Genomic DNA, 22,468 nt, shown 5'->3' with positions numbered 1-22,468 from the left:
AGTGATATGATAGTTTTCATTACATGGCAAATGAGAGATATGCCTCTAATGTTCCAGGGTTTATAGAAGACTCAGATGTAGTCTACAATGATGTCATGGTTTTGGTCTTTTAAAATAAGTTTCTAACACAGACCTGTATGTGACCCCAAAGCCTGTGACCTAACTCCATGTAGTGAGGCATGATTCTAAGTGGTGATTCCTCACCCAGTCATGGCAAGTTGGAGGGTAGGATTAGCATGGCATCAGCCATCTGGGATCCAAGGTGCTAGAAGTTGTTTGGTATACTTGAGTCAGAAGTGTATGAAGTGAATTAGGCATCTCAGATTATCAATTTATTTCTCTCATCCCCTCTCTTTTGAGGCTCTGTTTCATGATGTGTAAGAATTATCAATATTATATACCTTTGGGTATACTCTGTAAGTATTTAGCACAGTTGTTAGGAACTTTTGTTTCATGCCAAGTTGTGGGAATACTTCTTGGTAAGTATATAGAGCTCAGGTCTTTTGTGTTGGTAGCCATTGGAACCCTAGCCCTATAGGTAAGCTACATGAGAAACTGTATTTTCTTAGAGTAAGGCTATTAAGAATTTTAGACAAGGACACCTGTTTTCTCAGAATCAAATATCTCTTTAGAAAATAACTTTTGATTTTATAGCACCAGATAGACACACTGATTCTTAGGGACCTATAGCATCTAGAATGACAGCAGCAATAACAAAACAGTGAGCCGTCTGTGTTTGGGTTCTTCATCCTTGAACTCAATCAACCATGGAATGGTGATATTTGGAAGAAACATACATGTTCTGAACATGGTCAGACTTCTCTACTTACCATCATTCCCTAGACAGTGCGGTAGATAAATATGTGCAAAGCATTTGTATTGTGTGGGTATGACAGACAAAAGGATGCTATTGTGTGGGTATCTATCAACTCTCCTATCTGCAGGAGCCAGCCCCTCCTTCCATACTGAGAAAGAACTGTGTATTTTTAAAAAGATAGAATAAAACAAACTACTCAGTTCTGAGGAACAAAACAATTAGTTAAAATGTTCACAAAATGTTTAGCTTTGAGGTAATGTATCATATACCTCCAGGATAGACTGGCTAGTAAATATTGTCTAAGATAACTGAATGAGGTAATTTGCTGTTTGGAACAATTAGCTTCGATTCAATTAAAATAATGCCTTTAATCACAGAGTAGTAGTTCAGCAGCCCTTTTATCTGGCAACATTATGAGCAACAGAGCCCAGTTATCTCTGAGGACAGTGTTCAGATCACAGCCACGTGGTCTGTATAAGTAAGACTGCTTGTCTTTGTAACTCACCTAAGAGATATCAGATCACTAGGAAATGGCTGATTGCCCTGGAAATTGCTAACTAGTTCCTCTGCAGGATGAATGTGCTGCTTTTTGTGTATTAGTCAAGTGGAGAGATGTGTATGGACAGATGTACTGACATTTCCTCCTGTGATTGTTTAATAGGTCTATCCATTTTGTGTTGACGTGTTTCCTTTTACTTATTGGTTCCCTGCAGTTCTTCCCATATTCTGGTTACCAATTGGGTAGTCCTTAGATATAGTCATTAGCTTCCTCCCATTTGTAACTTGTATTCTTGTCTTGAATTTAAAACATTTTGTTATTAAAATGTTCAGTATATTTAATGAGAATTGACTCCCATTACATTCATTTCTCAGGGTTAGCTGTTGTCAGCATTTTGCCTATCTTAGTTCCTTCCATTCTTACTTTCCTAGAGCTTGTAAACACCATATCATTTTTCCTATAAATCCATGGCTAAAGGAATTTAAGAAGAAATACCATTGTGTTATTACCACATCTAACAAAGTTAATTCCTCATTTATGCAAACTTCCCTTAATGTTTTACAAGTTCTTCTGTATTTGATTTATTAAAATCGGGAACCAGGCAGCTTCTACACATTGCAGTTAGTCTACTTTAGCTCATTTCTTTGAATGTTTTATCTTGAAATTCTCCTATTTTGCAACACTTTATATTCTTCTGCTGCTGTTGATTTATTAGTATAAGTTGGCTTCCTATGCAGTATCCAAAATTCTGAGTACTCTTGCAATATTGGTTACCTTGTTCTATTGGTCCTCCATATTTTTAGTAAAATGGCATTAGAAGTACAGACTTGGTTACATTTAGATTAAGTTTTATTTTTGTTGTTGTTGTTTGTTTTTGAGACAGGTTTTTTTTTTTTGTTTGTTTGTTTGCTTGCTTGCTTGCTTGCTTGCTTGCTTGCTTGCTTGCTTTGGTAGCTCTGCCTGTCTGGAACTTGCTTTGTAGACCAAGCTGGCCTAGAACTCACAGAGATCTGATTACTGGGATTAGAGGCATGTGCCACTGCTGCCTGGCTTAGATTAACTTTTCTTAGGTAGAATATGTTATAGGTGATGATAGTGATTTCTTTGTGCATGTGTGTATGCGTGTGTGTGTGTGTGTGTGTGTGTGTGTGTGTGTGTGTATGTATGTGTGTGCTTGCTTATCCTCCATCATCACTGTTTTTTGAGACAGGGTCTTAACTATGTAGCCCTGGCTGGTCTGGAACTCTCTATGTATTATAGACCAGGCTGGCCTCAAACCCATAGCAATCCTCCTGCCTCAGTTTTCCAAGTTCTAAGATTGCAGGTGTGTACCAGTATCACTGCTAATTTTTAATTAATTGGCTAAATATTAATTTATTATCCTATCAAATTCCAGGAGCCAGGAATCAGCACTTTTGTACCCTGAGCTCTAGTGACCATGGATTAATTGTGGCTGCTGTGGGTTGCTTCACAGTCCAGAGGGAGGCACTGTGCCTTCCCCGGCTCTTCATAATGAAAGCATCCTTGAATGGAGTTCACAGAAAAGGATAGTTGCTGCTTCACTGTGTGGGCTATTCGGTCATGTGAAAACTTCTAGACAACTGTCTGGATGACCCCCGTCCTTACTGCTTTCTTTTAATGGTGGTGGTGTTTTTAAGACAGGGTATCATGAATTCTAAACTGGCCTTGAATTCCCCATGTAGCCAACCATTGCCTTGAAATTCTTCTCTTGCTGCCTCTACTACTGAGTGCTGGGATTACAGGCATCTACCAATATATGCAGTTGTGTTCTGGGTATCAAACCCAGGGCTTCAAGCATACTAGGTAAGGACTATACAGCTAAGCACACCCCTGGCTCTAGCCATTATTTCTGGATTAATACCCAAGGCTAGATGGAAAGGCAGTCTAGGAACCACAGAGTCTTTGGTTTACCAGACATGTGATGCTGATTAGGTCTCAGGTAGTAGAGACTGCAGCTAATACTAATACTGAAGGTTGCATCCATTTCATTTAATTTAAATCAATTAAATGACGTATTAGACAAAATGCATAAGTTTAGTCCTAATTTGTCAGGGCTGATAAGAGGAGACTTCATGGAAAAACTGTCCAGAAGTCAAAACTATAAAAGAAAAATCTTTTTTTATTATTTCATATTTTTCTTTATGGCTGTTTTTAGCCTTTAGATACAGTAGAATTTAAGGGTAAGATTCAGGTTTAATGAATTGCCATATTGTTATTGATTTGTTTATTTACTTACTTGGTTTTCTGGAATTCATTCTTGTTTGTGGAAATGTCATGTGTAGCCCAAGCTGGCCCTGACTTTGCTGTGTTGCTAAGCTGTTCTGATATGTTTTGCAACCTGACTTGTGAGTTCTCAATCTTGTATTTTACTCGTAACCTGTGGTGTGTCATGCAATTTAGAATCTGTCTCCTTACTTACATATGGGGTGGAGGGGACAGACAGACAGGGACGCAGGGTTTTTATTAGAATTATATTGCATTTGTACACATTAGGAGTTTAATCTTTGTAATATTAAGCATTTTAGCAAAGTGTGTCTCCATCTTTCTGTTTAAGGAGCATTTTCTTATTAAAAATGTGATAGGGCAGGAAAGATGGCTCAGTGGGATCTAAAGGCCTGAGATCCACATGGTAAAAGGGAATGAAGACAGAAAGGAAGGGAGGGAGAAAAAAAAAGAAAGAAAGAAAGAAAGGAGAGCAGGCCCTGAGCAGAAGTGTGTTTGAGATGGATCTGGATCGTAGACTTTAGTGTGAAAGGCCAAACTGTAAAGCGTGCAGACAGCAGTGTTACTTGGAAGGAGACAGAGATTCCTTAGAAAGGACAACTGAGAAATTAGTGGACTTCATCAGATATTTAAAATTTTTCTTATCTAAAGACATTAAGGAAATAAGATGACTCAGTGGAAAAGTGTTTATGTTGTATGTGTGACAAAGGAAAAACATATTTTCAAAATGGGTGAAAATATTTGACTAGATAGCTAAAGAATAGAAAGATTGCTCAATATCATCAGTCATCCAGGATATGCAAACCAAAATCCCAGACAGCAGAGTCTGACTAAAGTGGAAAACAAGATAAAGCCATCAGCAAGCACTGGAAGTGGTGGAGACCAACCACAGCTTTTTACTCTCTATTGTTGGAGTGTACTCGTGCTGGAGACTCACCACAGCTTTACTCTCTGTTGTTGAAGTATAAAGTCATGCTGGGAAACCATTTCCTAAATGCTGGGCATATCTTATATTTATTCTCAGATATTAACCCAGAGAAATGGGAAGAAAAAAAAAAGTCAATCAAGAAAAACCTTGTTTGAGACTGTCGGGATAGTTTTGTATTCAGAATAACCCCCACAAACAAAAGGTTCCCATATCCGCTGACAGAATGAATTACAAACTCTGAATTTACATGGTGGAATTCTTGGTAGCAGGAAAAGAGTCAAACTTCTGCTGCAGCCATTATTGTGGACAAATCTCAGCAACTTTATGCCAAGGGAGAAAAGCCAGATCAAAAAATTATAAAATGTACTGCTATGTTTTTGTGAAAGTTTAAAATAGATGAAACTAAAATGTGGTAATAGAAATCAAGTCAGTGGTTGCCTGGGCAGGCAGGAGCTGGCTGGGGAAGGAGCTGTATGGGAAATCATGAGTCTTGATGGGAGTTGGTTTGTGTGTACATTTGAGCTGACTGGCCATACGAGATTGGAGCAGTTTGCAAAATGCTTTGGTTTAACAAACTGTGGCATTAGTCTTCATTAATAGGATCATACGTCTAGAGTAGAAACAGTGAGCAGATTATGAGTATTTCTTCGTAGTTAAGGCTTTTCTCCAATTTCTTTAGTAGACAGGCCCTTTCCCTCAATGGCATACTATGTTTGAGCTTTTTGGCCTACTGTGTGTGTAGTGAGAAGAACTGTTGTTAGCACCTTCTCTGAGTTCAAGTAGTTTCTGTACATTTGGGAAAGATGATCCTTAAAGGCATAAGCTGGAGCAGCCCCCATAGAAGCTCACTCAAGGAGCCCTGCTTCCTGTTGCCATTCTCCAGGGCAGTGGTTCTCGGTTGTTTGTCATTATGTCCTATCAGATGCATTTGTCAGTATCTGGAGACACTGTCATTGTCACAATTAGAGAGAAGGATGCTGTGCTACTGAAATCTAGTGGGTACAGACCTCAGATACTGGTAACCATCCAGCATCACAAAGGACACTCCTACCCCTGAAGAATTGCATGGTTCAAAATCACATGGTGCCAAGGTTGGGAGACCTTGTTCTAGGCCTTTCCTTATCACTGAAACCAAGTAAATCTGTCAGGTGTTGACGGTACTCGGCTTATATCAGTTGTGCAAACTTGGCGTGTTCACATTACATACCTCTTCCCAAAATGAAGTTATTATCAAATATTTGTAAGTATGTGTCATCTTAATTATGGAGATATGTCCATGCATCAGAAGCACTTCCAACTATGCATTATTTGTGTGGATTATTAAATGTAAGATGCTATAGGTCTCCATTAAATAGCCAAATATAACGTTACTGTTTTCCTTCACAGAAGGAAGATGGGGGCTTTCTTAATGAATCAGAGGACATCAAAGAAAATCATTTCTCTTTTTATTTCTTCCTTCACAGAATGACAGGAAGAGAGTTTTTCTCTCGCTTTCCAGAACTGTATCCCTTTCTCCTCAAACAGTTGGAAACCGTAGCCAATACAGTGGACAGGTAAGGCAAGAACATACTGGGTGAAGTATAGACAGTCACAATGCTTGGACAGGGTGGCTCATGCTGTAATCCCAACCCTCAGAAGATGGAGATAGGAGAATTGCCACCAGTTCAAAGCTAGCCTGGGCTGTATGGGCAAACCTTTTTCAAGAAAACACATTCTGGGTGGGAGGGGGGAACTATGAGAGATGGCTCAGCAATTCAGAGCAGTCTGATCTTAGAGGACCTGGGTTTACTGCCTTGCAGCCACATGGTAGCTCACAGCTGTGTGTAACTCCACATCCAGGGAACCCAGTGCTGCCTTCTGACCTCTGTCAGAGGCAGGTACAGTGAGGTACACAGACATCCATGTACATGTACACATAAAATAAAATAATAAAATTAAAGACACACAAACTCTGCAGTAGATGAAAGGACTCAGTGGGTTAAGGCTCTTGCTAGTAAGCCCACAGCTTGAGCTTGATTTCTAGGACCTGTGTTGTGGAGGTAGAGAGCCAGCTCCTGAAAACTGTCTCCTGACTTCCCCAGGTGTGCTTTGTCACATCCTAACACATGTACACACATATACACATCACACACATACACATAACCACACACATACCACATACATTCAAACGCACACATACACATGTGCATATACACAAAGAGAGAAATTAAATAATTGTAATTTTTTTAATTTTTAGAAATTATAATATATTTATATTATTTCCCTTTTCCTTTCTCCCTCTAAACCCTCACTAGTACCTCCCCTTGCTCTCTTTCAAATTCCTGGTCTGGTTTTTTTTTTTTTTTTTTTTTTTTTAATTGTTGGTACATTTACTTGTGTGTGTGTGTGTGTGTGTCTATGTGTCTATGTGTCTATACATGTGCGTGTGTGTGCGTTCTCCTACACTCATGCACTCCATTATTCGTGGATTCATAAATATAGCCTGCTCAGTCTGTATGTTACTCGTATACATGTTTTCAGGGATGACCAGTTGATACTGAATGACCAATTGGTATGTTCTTTCCTGGGAAGACGATTTCTCCGACTCTCAGCATTCCATAATTGCCTATATTTAGGACCTCTCCACTTCCACATTAGCATGTCTGTTGGTGTCCTTGTTTGGATTATGTTTAGGCCATGTTGGCAAGACTTCTTGGGTATAGCTTTGACATGTCTAGTAGACACGACTTTACAGCAAATTTAAGTTTAGAAATTAAAAACAAACCCAAACACCAAGCACAGTAAAGGGGCTCACAAGGCTGCACCCCTCCCTGAAGGGTTGTAGGTTGTGGCACAGCGATTAGTAAGTATCCATACTCCTGTGCGTAACCCTTCACCCATGCTCCTCCCAGCAACTGTAATGACACTGGTCATCCGAGAAAAGCATGAAAATAGAAGGGCATAAAAAGGGTCAGAAATTTCATATGAAATTACCTGTTTGTACATAGCATGTCCTAATACACACCATTGTTTAAAGTTTTTTTTTATTATTATTTATGTGTCTGTCTGCATGTTAGTATATACTTGCACGTGAATGTCCACAGAGGCTAGAAGAGGGCATCAGGTCACCTGGAGACATGGCTCAGTGGTTAAGAGCACATCAGAACTTATGTCCCCAGCACCTTTTCAAGGGAACTCACAACTGCCCCTCACTCCAGTCCCTGGGAAGCTGATACCCTCTTCTGGTCAGCATGGTTGTATACGCAGACACTTTGACATAGACACACATACATGTATACATAGAGATATGTACATATTTTTTTAAATTTTAGATTAAGAGAAATTTGTTTTTACATAAAGTGCTTGCCCTGAAAGCCTGAAGACCTATGTTCAACTTTACCAGTACCCATGTAAAGAGTTTGATGTAGTGGCATGTGCACTTGTAATTCCAGTCCTAGGGATGCGCTTGCTAGCCAGCCAGACTAACCTATTGGGTGAATCCCAGGACCCAGCGAGAGATCCTGTCTTGAAAGACAAGGTGGGGTTGGCAAGATAGTTCAAGCTTGATGACCCATCTTGTATACCTCAAGCTTACAAGGAGGAAGGAGAATACGACTCACAAATTATCCTCTGCTCTCCATATGTGTCACGGCATTTGTGTCTCCTCCCCATCACATGCACAATAACAATAAATATCTTTTCATTTAAGTTTTAAAAGGAGTGAGTTGAGCAATCCTGAGGATTGACATCAGGTTTGACCTCTTGCCTCAACACACACACACACACACACACACACCACATACCACACACCACATACCACACACCACACACGAATTATTTCTTCCTCTTACTTTTTTAAGATCTCTGTTTAGATGCTAAATTTATTTGATATTTTGCATTACTGGCCTGTTGCACCTTACCACTGTGAAGCTACAGCAGTCTACTAATTAATTAGGTCACCTGTGATCAGATGTAGGCCTACCTGAGCAAAAACAACCAGTGATTTCAGAAAGGTAAAGCAGAGCCATTTAAGAGGGCTTTGAGTCTCCTTAGGATGGAGAGAAATGTTTTCATTTCCTCTGTCTCAGTCTATAGCTGACAGTAGACTTTACTGTGCACATTTTAGAATGTGTGCCTTGTCTTATTCAGCGGTCTTTGTACTGGCATGAATATACATAACATGTCTGTAATGAGAAGAAGTATTTCTATCGTTGAAATTTACTTTGGTTGGGATACAAATTCTCTAATTGCTAGTTTGTGCAGGTAGGATTTTCTGGTTCAGGTGAGTAATGGCCTGTTCGTGCTGTCTCAAAACCATCAGACATGGCAAGCTTCACATTTCCTGCTCTGGACAGCACAGCCTGCTGGAGAAAGACTGGCTTCAGAGAGGAAGTGTGCAGAAGCCTTGCTTTGCCAGAGGCTTCACACGTGCACATCACAGCGAAGGAGGAAAAAGTGACAAAATGGGTTTGAGTAATCTTTTCTGTATAACACCTTCTTTTCAGTGAGATGGGAAAGCCTGATCGCCACCCCAGCATGTTCCTCTTACTCTTGGTGCTGGAGAGACTCTACCCATCTCCGATGGATGGCACGTCATCTGCACTCAGCTTGGCACCTTTTGTCCCTTTCATTATCAGGTAGTGTGGTGTAGGGAACCTGAGGGAAATGCTTTATCTTGTTCTGGTTTGGGGAAATACAATCACACATTGTCTTAGGAAAGCTGGACGGTGAGGCTTTCTGCCATCGCTCCTGACTGGTCTCTAGGAGGAAGATGCCTATGCTTTGGGTGTGGGAGCTCATTAGCCTCCTGTGTTGATAGTGTTTCCCTTGGAGACCTGCTGCTAGGTGTGTGTTGTTGATAGGCGATATCTCTTTTGAAAACAGTGCCTATGGTTTGTATTGTACTTTACTGGGCCAGCCGACACATGTATGATGGAGCATGCTCGATCCTAGCATGTATTCCCTGTCCTGTGGTTTAAAAGAATATCAGGACATCTGGCTCTTTACTCTGGAAGAGTCAAAGCATCCAGGACCTGGCATGCCTGTGGCAATGCCACATAGTCCATGGTTCCACTTACCTTCCCTTTCAAACTTGGAGTGCCTGAAAAAGACCCCAAAGTGTAGCGTGCACATGGACACACACCAACCACAGGTGCTCTTGCTGGAGTAATGTGTCACCAAAGGCTCCGATACCACTTTCAAGGTGTCTGTCACCTTCTGATCATTTTTTATTTTGGGTTAAGCACCTTAACATGCCAGCCTCCAAAAAACATTTGTTATTTTCTAGCTGTCATTTTATTAACAGTTTGGTCTTTCTTCTTATTTCCTGACTAGTTGGGGCCATTAATGTATCTACTGAAAAACTGAAATGGACTTGGACAAGCAGTATAAGAGCATGAAACTCGAGAGTGTGTTTATTGTTTGTGTGGCACTCTGCTTCCTGGTTTTACGTAGCTGACTTACGCATTTCCATGTGAGAAACCATTATACACAAGATTCTGACATGTTATTGCTGTGCCATTTGTTTGCCACCAAGCCCAGGCTGTGGCTGTGTTATCTTTGATCACAGAGGTGACTCACTCAGACTGGTTTCTGTTTCCTGAAACACAGTTACCAAGGCTTCATCCAGCATTTGGTGATTCATTTTAGAAATTTGGGTGGTAAATTTTACTTTCTAGGGCCTTAACAATATTCTCTGTCGTGAGCACTTGTAGGGGAGGTGAGGGCTAAGTGGTTTCAAGAAGCCATCACAAGGGGAAAGGTACAAGCAGAGAATCACAGTGTCCATTAAAGCCAAGCTCTGCCACAGACCCTGATCGTCTGTGTTGAGAATGTTCTCTTTGCAGAAGCCTTCACTGAACCTGTGTGGTCTGCTGCTCCTAGAAGCAGGAAGTTGCTGAGTTGAAAATATCCTTCCCAAAGGACCTGTTTATATATCATGTGAGTGTGGGCATGGTATAGAGAAATAGTCAAGGATGACATTAATGTAGAAAATTTAAACATTACTCTCAAATCAGGTTGTAGGGAGCAGTCCTTAGTAAGAGTGTGCTGTTGAAATGTGTGTGGCCCTTTTGGTGACCCCAGAACCTCAGACCCATGGGATTGGCACAACCTTTCCCTGGATGGCACTTAGAGGGATGACAGAGCCTTGTAGGGATATTGATAGTGTCTACAGAAAATGTTCACAGCTGCTCCCCACCACCCCACATTGTGATCCCAAATTCATGGCCCGAAGACTGCTCCTACAGAGATTAGCTAGACCTACCTCCTTTTTCAGTTGTATATAATAACCCTGCCTTCTTGTTTATCTGTATGTAGTAGCCCTGCCTCCTTCTTCAGCTCACTGTATGCAACACTCTCACCTCACTGTTCAGCTATATATAGTATATATTACATATAACTATATATGTATATTTAGTATGTATAGCAAACACTGAGTGTCCAGTGTGTAATTGCAGAGCCTAGACCACCTGATCCCAGATTTTCTGTGTCTGTGTGTCTGTCTGTCCTTTCCTCATTTCCTCATTGCACCTAGCTAAGATTCCAGGACCCCAACTGTGCAAGGATGTGGCACCAGGTTAGAACATGTTTGGGTTAGTTTGATTGGTTTTGTGGTGTTGGAGATCAAACCCAGGACTTTGCGTGTGCTTGGCGATCATTTTATCATTGAGCTGCAGCCACCCTATACATTTAAGAATCTACCCGAAAGGCTGGGGAGATGGCTCAGCAGTCAAGAACATGTGTTATTGAAGCAGACCAAGGTTTAATTCCCATAATTCATGTAATGACTCACAGCTGCCTGTGATCCTAGTTCCAGGGAATCCGGTGCCCTCTTCTGATGTCCCCAGGTGCCACACATGCATGTGATGTACCCACATACTTGCCAGCAAAACACCCCTACATATAAAATAAAGGGACTTTTAAAGGGTCTGCCCAAGCCTATTTCTCTGTCAGCATGAATCTTAGAAGTTACTCATTGGGAGTTTCCTTGTTCTGTATGGCTATCGTTAAGGCTGTTACACTATTTTGGAACAGAACTGTTCATAGTCTGAGACCACTCACCCTTCAGTTGCATTAGCACAAAGCAGAATATTCATGTTTTAAAGGAACTCCAATTGGCTCTCTGAATGTAGCTCACCAGTACCTACTTGCCTGGGCTTTCTAGAGGCGGGAGGTCTGTCTGTTCTGAGACTCACAGGGCCAGGAGTCTTTGAATTCCCTTTCACAGGCAAGTTTAAGCTCCCACGGAAAAATTGTAGGAACCACATAATACATCCTAGAACGCAGACTGGAGCCTGAACAGAGCCAAGGCACAGACTGAGGAGGAGCCTTGGTTCTGTGTGTGCTCTGTCACTTCTAGTCACTACACTGGCCCGGAGCATTTTCCCTGCGCTGGACTGATGTGGTACTCTCTCAGTGTGCATGATGCCTCCTCCTGGTAAAAACATGAGAGCCCAGCACCTCCCTACCCTGGGCGGAGTCACGTCACTGCATGTCACTGTTTTGAGGGTCCTTGTAAAACGTTCTCCTCCCTCCACCCCATTGCATCCCCTTCTCTCAGCTTCATTTAATTTCAATACTGATCTTCCCTGATGCATTTGCCCACTGCTCATTTTTAAGTGATGTCTGCTGGCTTGCTTTCTCTGAGAAACAGTAAGCACAAATAACAAGACAATAAGCGTGTACCTGTAGTGATCATGCATGGAAACCTACATGGGGGCATTTCATGGTGAGATGTGAACATCTGGTCAACAAAGAGTAGTGGAGCTTGTGTTTCATGTATTTAAAAATATTTCGTGGAACCTTGGAACTGTGTGGAAACTGAAATAAAACTCAAGAGTTGGTCCTTTTAAGCCTGAGACATTGGGAAATAATATTGACTCCAGTGTTGTTTCCCTTGAATACTACATAGTGCAGATAATTACATTACGCCTTCTCCAGGTTATGAAGCAAAGCAGCTTGTTTGTCCTCCATGCTGGAGTATCGAGGGTCTTACGGGAAACCGTGATGAGTTTCTATTCTAGTTCACTTGAGGTTCTGATGCCAGGAGCCCCCCCTTTAAATCTATGCATTGCACTGCTGCTTGTGTTGTTTGGATTTTTGTTTGTTTGTAATTGATTTTACTTTTGTTTTGAGATGAATTCTCACACAGGCCAGAGTTTCCTGAACTTGGGGTATAGCCAAAGATGACCTTGAACTTGTGGTCCTCTAGCCTCCACTTCACAAGCACCCAGGTAATTGGCTTGTGCCAGTGTGCCAAGTTTATGCAGTGCTAGGAATTGAATCCAGGGATTAACTACATGCCATGCATCCATACATCTTATTTGTGCCTGCTCTGACTTCCCGGAATCCTTTTGGGTGGGTAGAGGGAGAGCAACATTTGTGTTATGGAGACAGAAGAGGCAAGCAGGGTGCTCCTGCACATCTGAGGTAGAAGTCTGTGCTGCTGCCTGTTTTATGCACTCAGCTCCTGAGTGTTCCCCCTTTCAAAGAGCAGAGCACTTGCTCCCTGTCGTCTCCATCATTATATTATAGTGATACATTACATTGTACTATATTGCACTACATATTATACTGTAATGCACAGTGCTTGCTCCCCAGCATAGACTGTAATCTCCTTCCATGCAGAGCCACTATAGGCCCTGTTACTTTGTGATACTTTCTTCTACCCAGTTCAGGTTTGGGCAACGAGTACTATAAAAATGAAACGAGCTTGGAGTGGAGACTGTGTGTGAGCAGATCTGTGTGTTCTGAAGTATTCAAGGACTCCAGCCCTGTGTTATTAAAAGCACATGTTACAGCCGTGGTCATGGCTTATTTAGAAAGTGGCCTCAGCTGCCTTCCATGCTTTCCCTGGCCTTCGAGGAGCCCTCTGTTCTAATGTGAGTTTTGACATTGCCTACATTGTGATTCTCTGGTGTTTTGTTTCCTTCTCTGGCCTCACGAGCCTGTGGCCTCCTGTATTATGAACTCCTCTCTGGCTGTCCATTAGAGGCAGCTGTGAAAGTCAGCCTTTCAGTACCCTGCTGCAGGACTTAGGGTCAGAGGAGAGAAGCCTGCATGGATAAGGATAGAAATAGCAGCAAGGCACTGTCTTTCTGTTGAAACTCATAGTTACAATGAAGCCAGACATGTAAGGGAAAGCCCTCCAGACTATTACAGCAAGAATAGAGAACCCAGGTAGAACAGCCTCTGTGTAATGGAGTTAAATGCCCTGCTTACAAAGTAGTACTTCTGGGTTTATATGTTAAGGAATTATAGAGAGAGGAAGAATTAATAGTCTACAATAGGGAAGGAAGAGAGGAGGCTTTTAAGGCTGGATGTGATGGTGCCTGCCTTTAATCCTAGTACCTGGGAGACAGAGGAGACTCTGTGAGTTTGAGGCCAGCCTGGTCTACATACAGAGCTCTAGGACAGCCAGGACTACATGGAGAAACCATCAAGACAAAACACTTTAAAGTTGGTAAATAATAACTGCCATATTTGATTTGCAGAGTAGCAGTGTGTCTCTGCAGTGCATGTGTGCAATGCACCACCTCAGACAGTTGTCATTTCTGGGGTTGAGATCATTTCAGTACTTGCTTTGACATGTCTCTGCCAGTAAGTGAAGGCTGGGTCCTAGAAGAGTGCACTGTGTTCTGTGTGTGAGAGCATGTCCCAGGGCTCATATAACTGACAGATACAGGGTCAAAAGTCAGTGTGGAGTCAGGCCAGGAATCAGGGGTGCCACAGGGCATGACAGTGTTGTTATGCCAGCAATCGGGGGACCACGGGGCATGGCAGCGTTGTGCCAGTAGTATTCAAAAGATTCTTCAGAAGCGAGGAGAAAGCATTTTTATCTGACCACATAGTTGTAGTGGTCACAGTTGTTTCCTCCTGGCTCTTATGTGTATCACTTGTGAATACTCCGTGCTTCAGCTGCTGAACTAAGAAGAGTTCCCCAAGAGTAAGTCAAGTTTGACTCACCTCAGGGTTTTGTAGTGTTACCACACTGGTGGATGTGCAGCTGTACTCAGCATCGGGATTACCTAAATGAAAATAGACTCAACTGCACCTCTAAAATGTGTGTATAACACAGGCAAAGGAATAAGAAGCAAAAAATTTTTAGAAATGAGAATAGCAAATACAAACTCAGACCCACACCCCTCCATTTGGGGAATGGAGGCAACTGGGGAGCCATGAGCTTTAATTTTATATATGATGCGTATTTTTTTTTAAAATGCTTGGTACTAGGCATTGTATGCCTGATATATTCCTTGATTTAAAGTAGAGGCTGGCATGTTGTCTCAGCATGTAAAGGCCCTTGCCATCTAACCTAACAGCGACCTGAGTTCCATCCTTGGGACCCTCATGGTGAAAGGGGAAAACTGACTCCTGCCAACGGTCCTCTGACTTCTACACAATAAGGACTTTCAAAAATGTATGCTCCAAGTAGCTTTAGGAAACTATATTGGTGGGTTGAGACTAGAGATATGTACCACATTCGGATTTTTTGAATCAAAATTATATCTGTATAAAATAAGGAATGTCTTTCACATTATTTTATGTGAGAGATGGAGATGGGGTTTCTGTGTGCCCCCAGAGCAGTATGACAGAGGCGTTGCTGCCGTGGAAAGCAGAGCTCTGCTGTATTCCTCCTCAACTCTGTGGACCACTTGTTTATTATTCTGCTCTGGGTTCCCCGTTTTAGGAGGGTCATTGATATGCTAGTATTTATCCGGGGCAGTGACCAGAGTGTGGAGGGAGTGAGACATCTGGAAGCAGTTAGACTGGGGAAGGCTGGGCAGAGGCCACATGGTAATGGTCTTTACATGCTCGAGAGGCCGCCATATGGCAGAAGGTGCTTCATTTGTCGTTTTCCCTCCCAGTGGGGAAGTAGGAGAGAGTGCAGCTCCGAAGACAAAGAGTAGTTTTGTGGAAGGCAATGTCCTCCATCCTCCATCAAACATATGCTACATTTCCTCATCCTGGGCTGCCCAGCAACAAAAGTGCTTGAGGAAAACTGATCACATGTTGGACATACTTCCCAAAGGGTCTCTGTGATGCGTCTGAGGTTGGGTAGGATAGCTGTCAAGGCATCTGTTTGGGATGTCTTATTTCAGAGCACTGAATGTCTCAGCCACAGTTCCCAGGTGGGCAGTGAGAGAAACGATGGGCCTTGTTCTGAATGTCTCACGCCTATCTGTACACTCTCATGGGTTTCCCAGTCTTAACAAAGGAAAAAATGAGGGAGCCATTTTGGCATGGCCCACAAAGTTGTGGTGGTCTATTCCTAAATGATGCCCTCCAGGAATTAATCCACTTAAGTTTAGCTTCTAAGTAATTTCTGTAACTTTGTTCTGGGTGGTTCTGAGAACACTCTTGGCCTGTGTGGTGTTGTGTCTGAAAAGCATTCCTTATTGATTTAATTATCTTTCTTTCTCTTTCTTTCCTTTCTTGCTTTCTTTCTTTCTTTCTTTGTGTGTGTGTGTGTGTGTGTGTGTGTGTGTGTGTGTGTGTTGTATTTTCTTCCATTCCAGACATTGGCTTAAGTTACATTTGTTTTCTGACAAGTGTAAGGAACATCTGAATCTTAAGAAGTCAAAGTTGGCTCTTCTGAAATGACTGAAATAAATAACTGCTTGTTGTCCACAGTTCTCAACCGATCTTGTTTACACAGAGATGCCTGGGAAGAGAGTAGTACAGTCCCCAAGTCTTGCCCATTGCACATGGAAACACCTAAAAAGTGGACCTTATTGAAACTGCAAATAAAGAACTCCCTCTCCCTGGCGCCTGGCCCTCCTGTGGCTTCTACTGAATTTCATAGGGGCATAGAGACAGAGACCCCCCCCCCAGCACCCTAACCTACTGACATTTGGGTTAATGAGGGATCTGTTGCCTGTTGATTTAGAACTCTTTCCCTTTGGTTTTACTGTGGAGACTAACTACGTGCCCCAGATCAGGCTTTGGACAAGACAAGTGCAGAGGTTCACTTCTGCTTTTTGTCTTTAATCAAGACTGATGCCCACTCCTTTCTCTGTTGGGCTAGCTCACTGAGCTAATTGCAATGCCGACATGTGCATGTGAAATAACTCTTTATTGGCAGCGGTTTAGGCCTTTTATAGGGAGGCAGTGGAGCAGAGATGGGAATCAGGGTTCCTGGTGCTATGCTAACCTTCTTCCTGTGGCCCCATCCAGCTCCACTGTGAGCTTGCTCATGTTCTTCTGTGTTTCCAGGCTCCACTCAAGTAGTTGAAGTTGCGCATGTGGAACAAAATCATGTTGTCTGCATTGTGTGCCCCACCCACCCTAAAGTTCTGGCATTAAAACAAACAAACAAACTCATTGATTTCTTTTTCTCCTAGTTCTACAGCAGGGCCTGGCCAGCTCAGTCTGGGGTGCCAGATCTCTTTAAGACTTTTTTTCCAAGTATGTTTTTGAGCAACAGGAATGAGGAGTTCACCTCTTATGGAATGCATTGACAAAGCAAACTAGAAAAACAAAACTTGTAGGGACCAGCTTTTCTTCAGTGTTATCTGTTACTTCAACAGGCCAGTTCAGGTCATGTTAGAACAAGTGATTAGATCTGCAAACAGTCTCATTCTTAGGTGAAAATTCTGACAGTGATGATAATCCATGGCCTATTGCTGTCATTGGCCTGAAAAGCTAGAATCCAACCAGTTGATTGATTAGCCAAGTACTTGCTAAACATTTGTTGTATATCTAGCTTGTATTGAGTTGTGGGTAAGCTGGAAAGAAAGGGGGGGTCCTCGTTTTTTTTTAAGAGCTTGCCATAAGGCCAGTGAGATAAAGTGCAGGCTTGTGACTTTGACATCATGTATACATTAACCACTTTGTTATATGATACATGCCCTAAGGACTGAGGCTAGTGAGTTGCAGGAGTCTAGCAGGCTTTTCCAAGTAGCAGGGCAGGAAAAAAAATCTCAAGGAAATTCAGTTTGGGGGACTTCTAGAAATAATCTACTGTGGTATCATTCAAGAACAAAATGTCCCACTACAGACAGTGGAACCCAGTTAGGGGAAGGTTATCATAGCTCTAGATTTGTAATGTGAAATTGATTATAGGGCATTGCTTCTACTTGAAGTAAGGGTGACCCTGGAAATGCACAAAGAAACTGCTGATCACAAATCTCTGGCAACTTTAGTATTTGTCTTAAATGTAGTAACACTATACATTTAAAAATAGCTTAGTAATCCTTTTTCCATATGAAACTTTCATTTCCCTGATCCTAAATATTTTTTCAAAAGTTTTGCCAAGGTGTTCATGGATATTTTTAATGCTGACTTGAAGGGCTGCACAGGACCAAGCCCCTTGCTGGCTAATGGACTCTCATTTTCCCTCATAGTAATGAACATTTTAGATAAAAATTGTACTTTTTTTCTCTTCAAACAGAAAGTATGAGTTAGGGAACAGAGCAGCAAGTAAAAATTAAATATGGTAGTATAGGAAAAGACCTGAGAAAATGACTTTGGTTATCTTCCCCTCCCTCTCTCCCTCCCTCCTTCCCTCCCTCCCTCACTCTCTCCCTCCCCTCTTCCCTCCCTCCATCCTTCCCTCCTTCTCTCCCTTCCTGCCTCTTCCCTTCCCCTCTCTGTCTCTTCTCTCCCTTTGGACCTTGATTCTTACTTTACTGCAATAGACTCCTGCTATTCTTAGGGATATATTCCTAGACCCTCAGTAGATACCTGAAGCCACAGTTAATATTGAACCCCATACTGTACTTGTTCCCAAAAGACATGTACACCAACGATACAACTTTTGCATTTGTTGCACAACCTCAAAACCTCCATGAATCCCTCCACCCCGGGACAGTTTCAGGATAGAAGACTGGCTGAAGTTTGCAGCCAGTTTTTCCTAATGGGTAGCTTTCCCCTCTTCACTTACAGTGTGTTGGTATTGTGACTGCTCCTTGGCAGTTCTGAATTGCCAGCTTTATCACTACTTGAACCCAACCACTGTTGTGCAGCAGTCAGCCTGATAAGTGCAATAGCTAAATGGTCACAGGTGGGTACCATGTGCACTGGGGATAGGCTGAGCAAAGGGATGGTTCATGTTTTCAGGTGGACAGTATGGGATGACATGAGATTTCATCACTTTACTTAAAATGATATGCAAATTAAGACCTATGGATTGTTTATTTCTGAAGTTTTCCACATAGTACTTTCAGGCCACAAGGAGCTGAAACCATGGGACCTCAGGTAAGTAGGGGACAACAGTATCTGCAGCCTAGTTAAACGGGCCACATTAGTCATGTCAGCGCAGAGTGCACTGAGACTTAGGACTTGCATGCTTTTGTTTGCACTTTCCTATCTCCTCCTTTCTCTCTGGCATCTCTTCTCCCCCTCTCCGCCACCACTTCATTCATCCACTACTGAATTTGAGAGCCTACTGTGCTCTTGTTTAAACCAGTACCTTCTGTTTCATCACCTGTGTTACAAGTGATCCTAGAGGACACTGGTGCCTCTCCACAGACAGCCCGCTCCCTGCCCAAAGCTGTCTTGTGGTCTGTGGTCTGATTCTGTCCCTGCCCCATTCACTCCTTGAACAGCCACAGCCCAGCCCCTTCCCATCACCACACAGAAACTGTCAGTCTCCAGGGCCCCTGAGTGCTTTGCAGTGGCCTGAGCTTTTAGCCTGAACCAAGACTCCCTCCTGCACAGCACTGGCCACAGCGGCTTCCTTGAGCCATTGTTTCTCTCTCTTCACATTCCTTCCTACTCCACCTTCTTCCTGCTGCTCTTTAAACACTGTCCACTTCCTTGTCCTGCCCTCAGCCTTCCTTTTTATTCTCTTGCCCTCACTCCCTGGGGTTGCCAAGTGAGTCTTGGTCTATGAGTCCATGTCCAGAGGCTTTCTTTACAGAGTCGTCTCTCTCCTGTCGCACAAACATCCACAGGTCAGCACTTTCAATTGCCCTGCTCACTGTGGGCTGAGCAGCCTGCCCGTAAGATCTGGTGCAGTGTCTGTTGCCACACTCCACCTTCTCCACAAGCAACAGAACAGTATAGACCTGGGGATCTGACTGTGTTCAGGCTTGCCCACTGACAGGAGCATTGCTCCAAAGCAAACCCCTGGCTTCTGAAAGCCTTGCGGAAGTTTGCAACAATTGCCCTTTTTCATTTCATTGACCAATGACAGTTTGCAGCACCTGTAACAGGGCCTAGGAGAAATAAGTCTAATGTATCTATAGTGTGTAAGGGACTGTTAGAGGAGTCAGGAATTACTGAGAACACCAGAGCACTAAAATGCGGTAGACAGGGATTTGTCATCTGAAGTATATTGTGCTATAATGCTTCTTATCTCTTTTCATTCTGATTTTTTTCTACCCTAATTAGTGTTAAATGCTAATTAGCAGATGTTTACGGTAGAGTAGGCAGTATTATAGGCTCTTCCGCATATTAGCCCATTTAGTCACCAAGACAACAGTGTGAGTTTGCTGTTACTATTACCATCATCTTTATAAAGAGGAGACATGGAAATACACCCTAGGTCAGATAGCTAGTATGGGCTAAGCTTGGGTTTGAGCCCAGATGGCCTGGCTCCAGAGCCCATTTGCCTTGGGTTTCCTAGTTCCTCACCCAACAACAATCTCTCCCACCCACCTATTTCTATCTGTGAAACACGACAAGCTAGTTCTCAGTGTGCCAAAGGTAACCTACAGTTCTATCTAACAGGTGTTTGGGCCTGCCTTGTTTTCTTGGCTGTTTCTCCTTTGGGGCATGGTATTTGTCCAATCTGAAATCAGTACTAAAGGAAAAAAAAATTTCATTTGAGCCCACGTGCTTGTGACAGGTTGCTAAATAAAACGGGCTGAACTAAAGTTCTGAGATAATTGAGAAATATGGAGACTTTCTTACAAAAGAAATTTTCCTTGTTAGAGGAGCTCAGGGTCATTGCGCACTTTCGAGTGTCTTAAGAACGAAGTGTGGCTTGGGGCTGAAATGCATAAAACCCTAATGGGATTATTTGTGGGCTGCTATTCATGCGTGCTTCCAAAACTATTAGAAAAGTTTCCTTTCTGGCTCTAGTGTGCCATCTTGAGCTTCCACAGTTAAAACTTTATATAATATTGGAAAGATTTGGGCTTGCTGAGAGTGAAGGAAAACCAAGTAACATTGCATTACCTAAGGATCTGAAGTTTGCAGAGGACTCTGTTTGTGTATACATACTATTTTACATCCTCATCTGTACTGTCTTAGAGAACAGGGCCACATGCTTATTAGAACACATTCAGATGTGTTTATTTACCCATGTTTTCTTATCTGACACTCCTAAACTTACTCAGGAAAAGGCTGGTGTGGGTGAGCAGAGTGTTTGACCAAGTTTCATTGCTCCAAAGTGCATCTATGGACTTCAGGGAACCATCTTGAGGGGACCTAACAGCTGGTTAATGTATAGCCTGTGAAATGGGTTACAATCGTCTTGTCTTGTTATTTTTATGTTTTATATGTGCTGAGCCCCATGATCATTCACAGGACACCCAGAGCCCTATAGTATATCTAGAAGACAGGGGCTGTGGTGTATCTGGAAGACAGAGGCTATGGCGTATCTAGAAGACAGAGGCTATGGTGTATCTAGAAGGAAGGCACTGACTGCCTCGTGAGGAAGCCCTACTCAGCCTTGATCACTGCAGCAGTACTGGTCCAAACCATGAAAATACATTCAAGGAGCCAGGAAAAGGCTGAGTTGTTACTGAAAAATGTCACACTGACAAGAAAATAATTTACAAACAGTGGACAGAACATGTTTTCAAAACATTAAGAGTCTTTTGAGCTGTCCTTGTGGGTGATGGATGAGAGTTAGCTGACTTTTTATTGTACTGTTTATTCACTCTTCCCCTATAAGAGTTACTGTTCCTTATAAAACCAGAACTTAAGGTATAGCTTCATTTCGGTGTGGACAAAATAATAAATGCAAAATTAATATACTAATTATAACCTGTATGATTTAAATTAAGAGAAATTTATAAAGAAATGGAATTCTTGCTGGGTATGGTGGTGCACATCTTTAATCCCAGTACTTGGGAGACAGAGACAGGTGGATCTCTGTGAGTTTGAGGCCAGCCTGGTCTATATAGTGAGTTTTTGTCTAGCCAGGGTTACACAGTAAGACCCTGTCTCCAAGGTGGAGGGGGGTTGTGGGGGTGCAGGCTAGGAAGAGATTTACATTCCACTGCCTGGCTGAGCATTTGTCTAAAGTAGCAGCTTTAGAATGCTATGACTTGATAGAATTCTCCATTGTAAACCACTCTACAGAGGAGCTTCCCCATGCCCTCCTCTCCTGAAGCACTGGTATCACAAGGGAGCTGTGTGGATCTAGAGGACACCTTGGGATTGCACATAGCCTGACAAAGGTAGCTAGTGTTATTGGGCAAGTATGCTCTAGTTTAGAAGCCTCGGGCTGTGGATTCTAGAATGAGTGTCTACCCTGACTCAATCTTAGATAAATATTCCTGAATTCTATGCAAGATGGGGAATCCAAAGACCTATTTTCTGTTTGTTAGGTTTTTTTTTTTTTTTTTTTTTTTTTTTTTGGAGTCCCACAACCAGTCCATGGAGTGAACTGAGTTAGTGAGTTAGAGGGCAGTTCCTGTAACCATCCCTTTTCTCCCTTTTCCTTAGGGTTGCTGCTAAGTTGCCACAGACCCTAGCAAGGATCAACTTACTCTAAGGGTTGTCGACACCTATGGGAAATTATGTTAGTGCTCTTAAGCAGCGACCTCAGGCCACCTCATATTCTTAGATGCCACCTTCATCCAGAGCTGAGCCTTGAGGGTTCACAGGCAGACCTTCATTCATTTAGGATATAGTTTTGATCCCTTTTTATAACAGTGAGAGTTAGTTTACGTTTCTTTGATTTTCACAAGAAGACAGACAACATTGGCAGAAGATGCAGAATGGGGAACAAGAAAGCATGTTGTAATCCTTACACTTGTGGCTTGGTAGAGGACCACCATAACTCCCTACCAGAACTGGTTCCCATGCTTCCATGGACATCCTG

The 22,468-nt window shown here is 42.5% G+C and overlaps 1 protein-coding gene across 1 annotated transcript in view; it reads left to right on the top strand.

The window, feature by feature from the left end:
* The window catches only part of Thada (THADA armadillo repeat containing), a 275,181-nt gene that overhangs the window by 112,984 nt on the left and 139,729 nt on the right, over positions 1 to 22,468 (top strand). Inside the window, exons 27-28 of the mRNA XM_051175184.1 lie at positions 5,952 to 6,041; positions 8,973 to 9,104. Of these exons, the coding sequence (XP_051031141.1) occupies positions 5,952 to 6,041; positions 8,973 to 9,104 (222 nt within the window). The remainder of the gene's footprint in view (positions 1 to 5,951; positions 6,042 to 8,972; positions 9,105 to 22,468) is intronic.

This window comes from Phodopus roborovskii, unplaced genomic scaffold (assembly GCF_943737965.1).
Source record: "Phodopus roborovskii unplaced genomic scaffold, PHOROB, whole genome shotgun sequence".
Lineage (NCBI taxonomy): Eukaryota > Metazoa > Chordata > Mammalia > Rodentia > Cricetidae > Phodopus > Phodopus roborovskii.
Note: the sequence above shows the minus strand (reverse complement) of the source record. Positions and strands in the feature narration are given on the sequence as shown.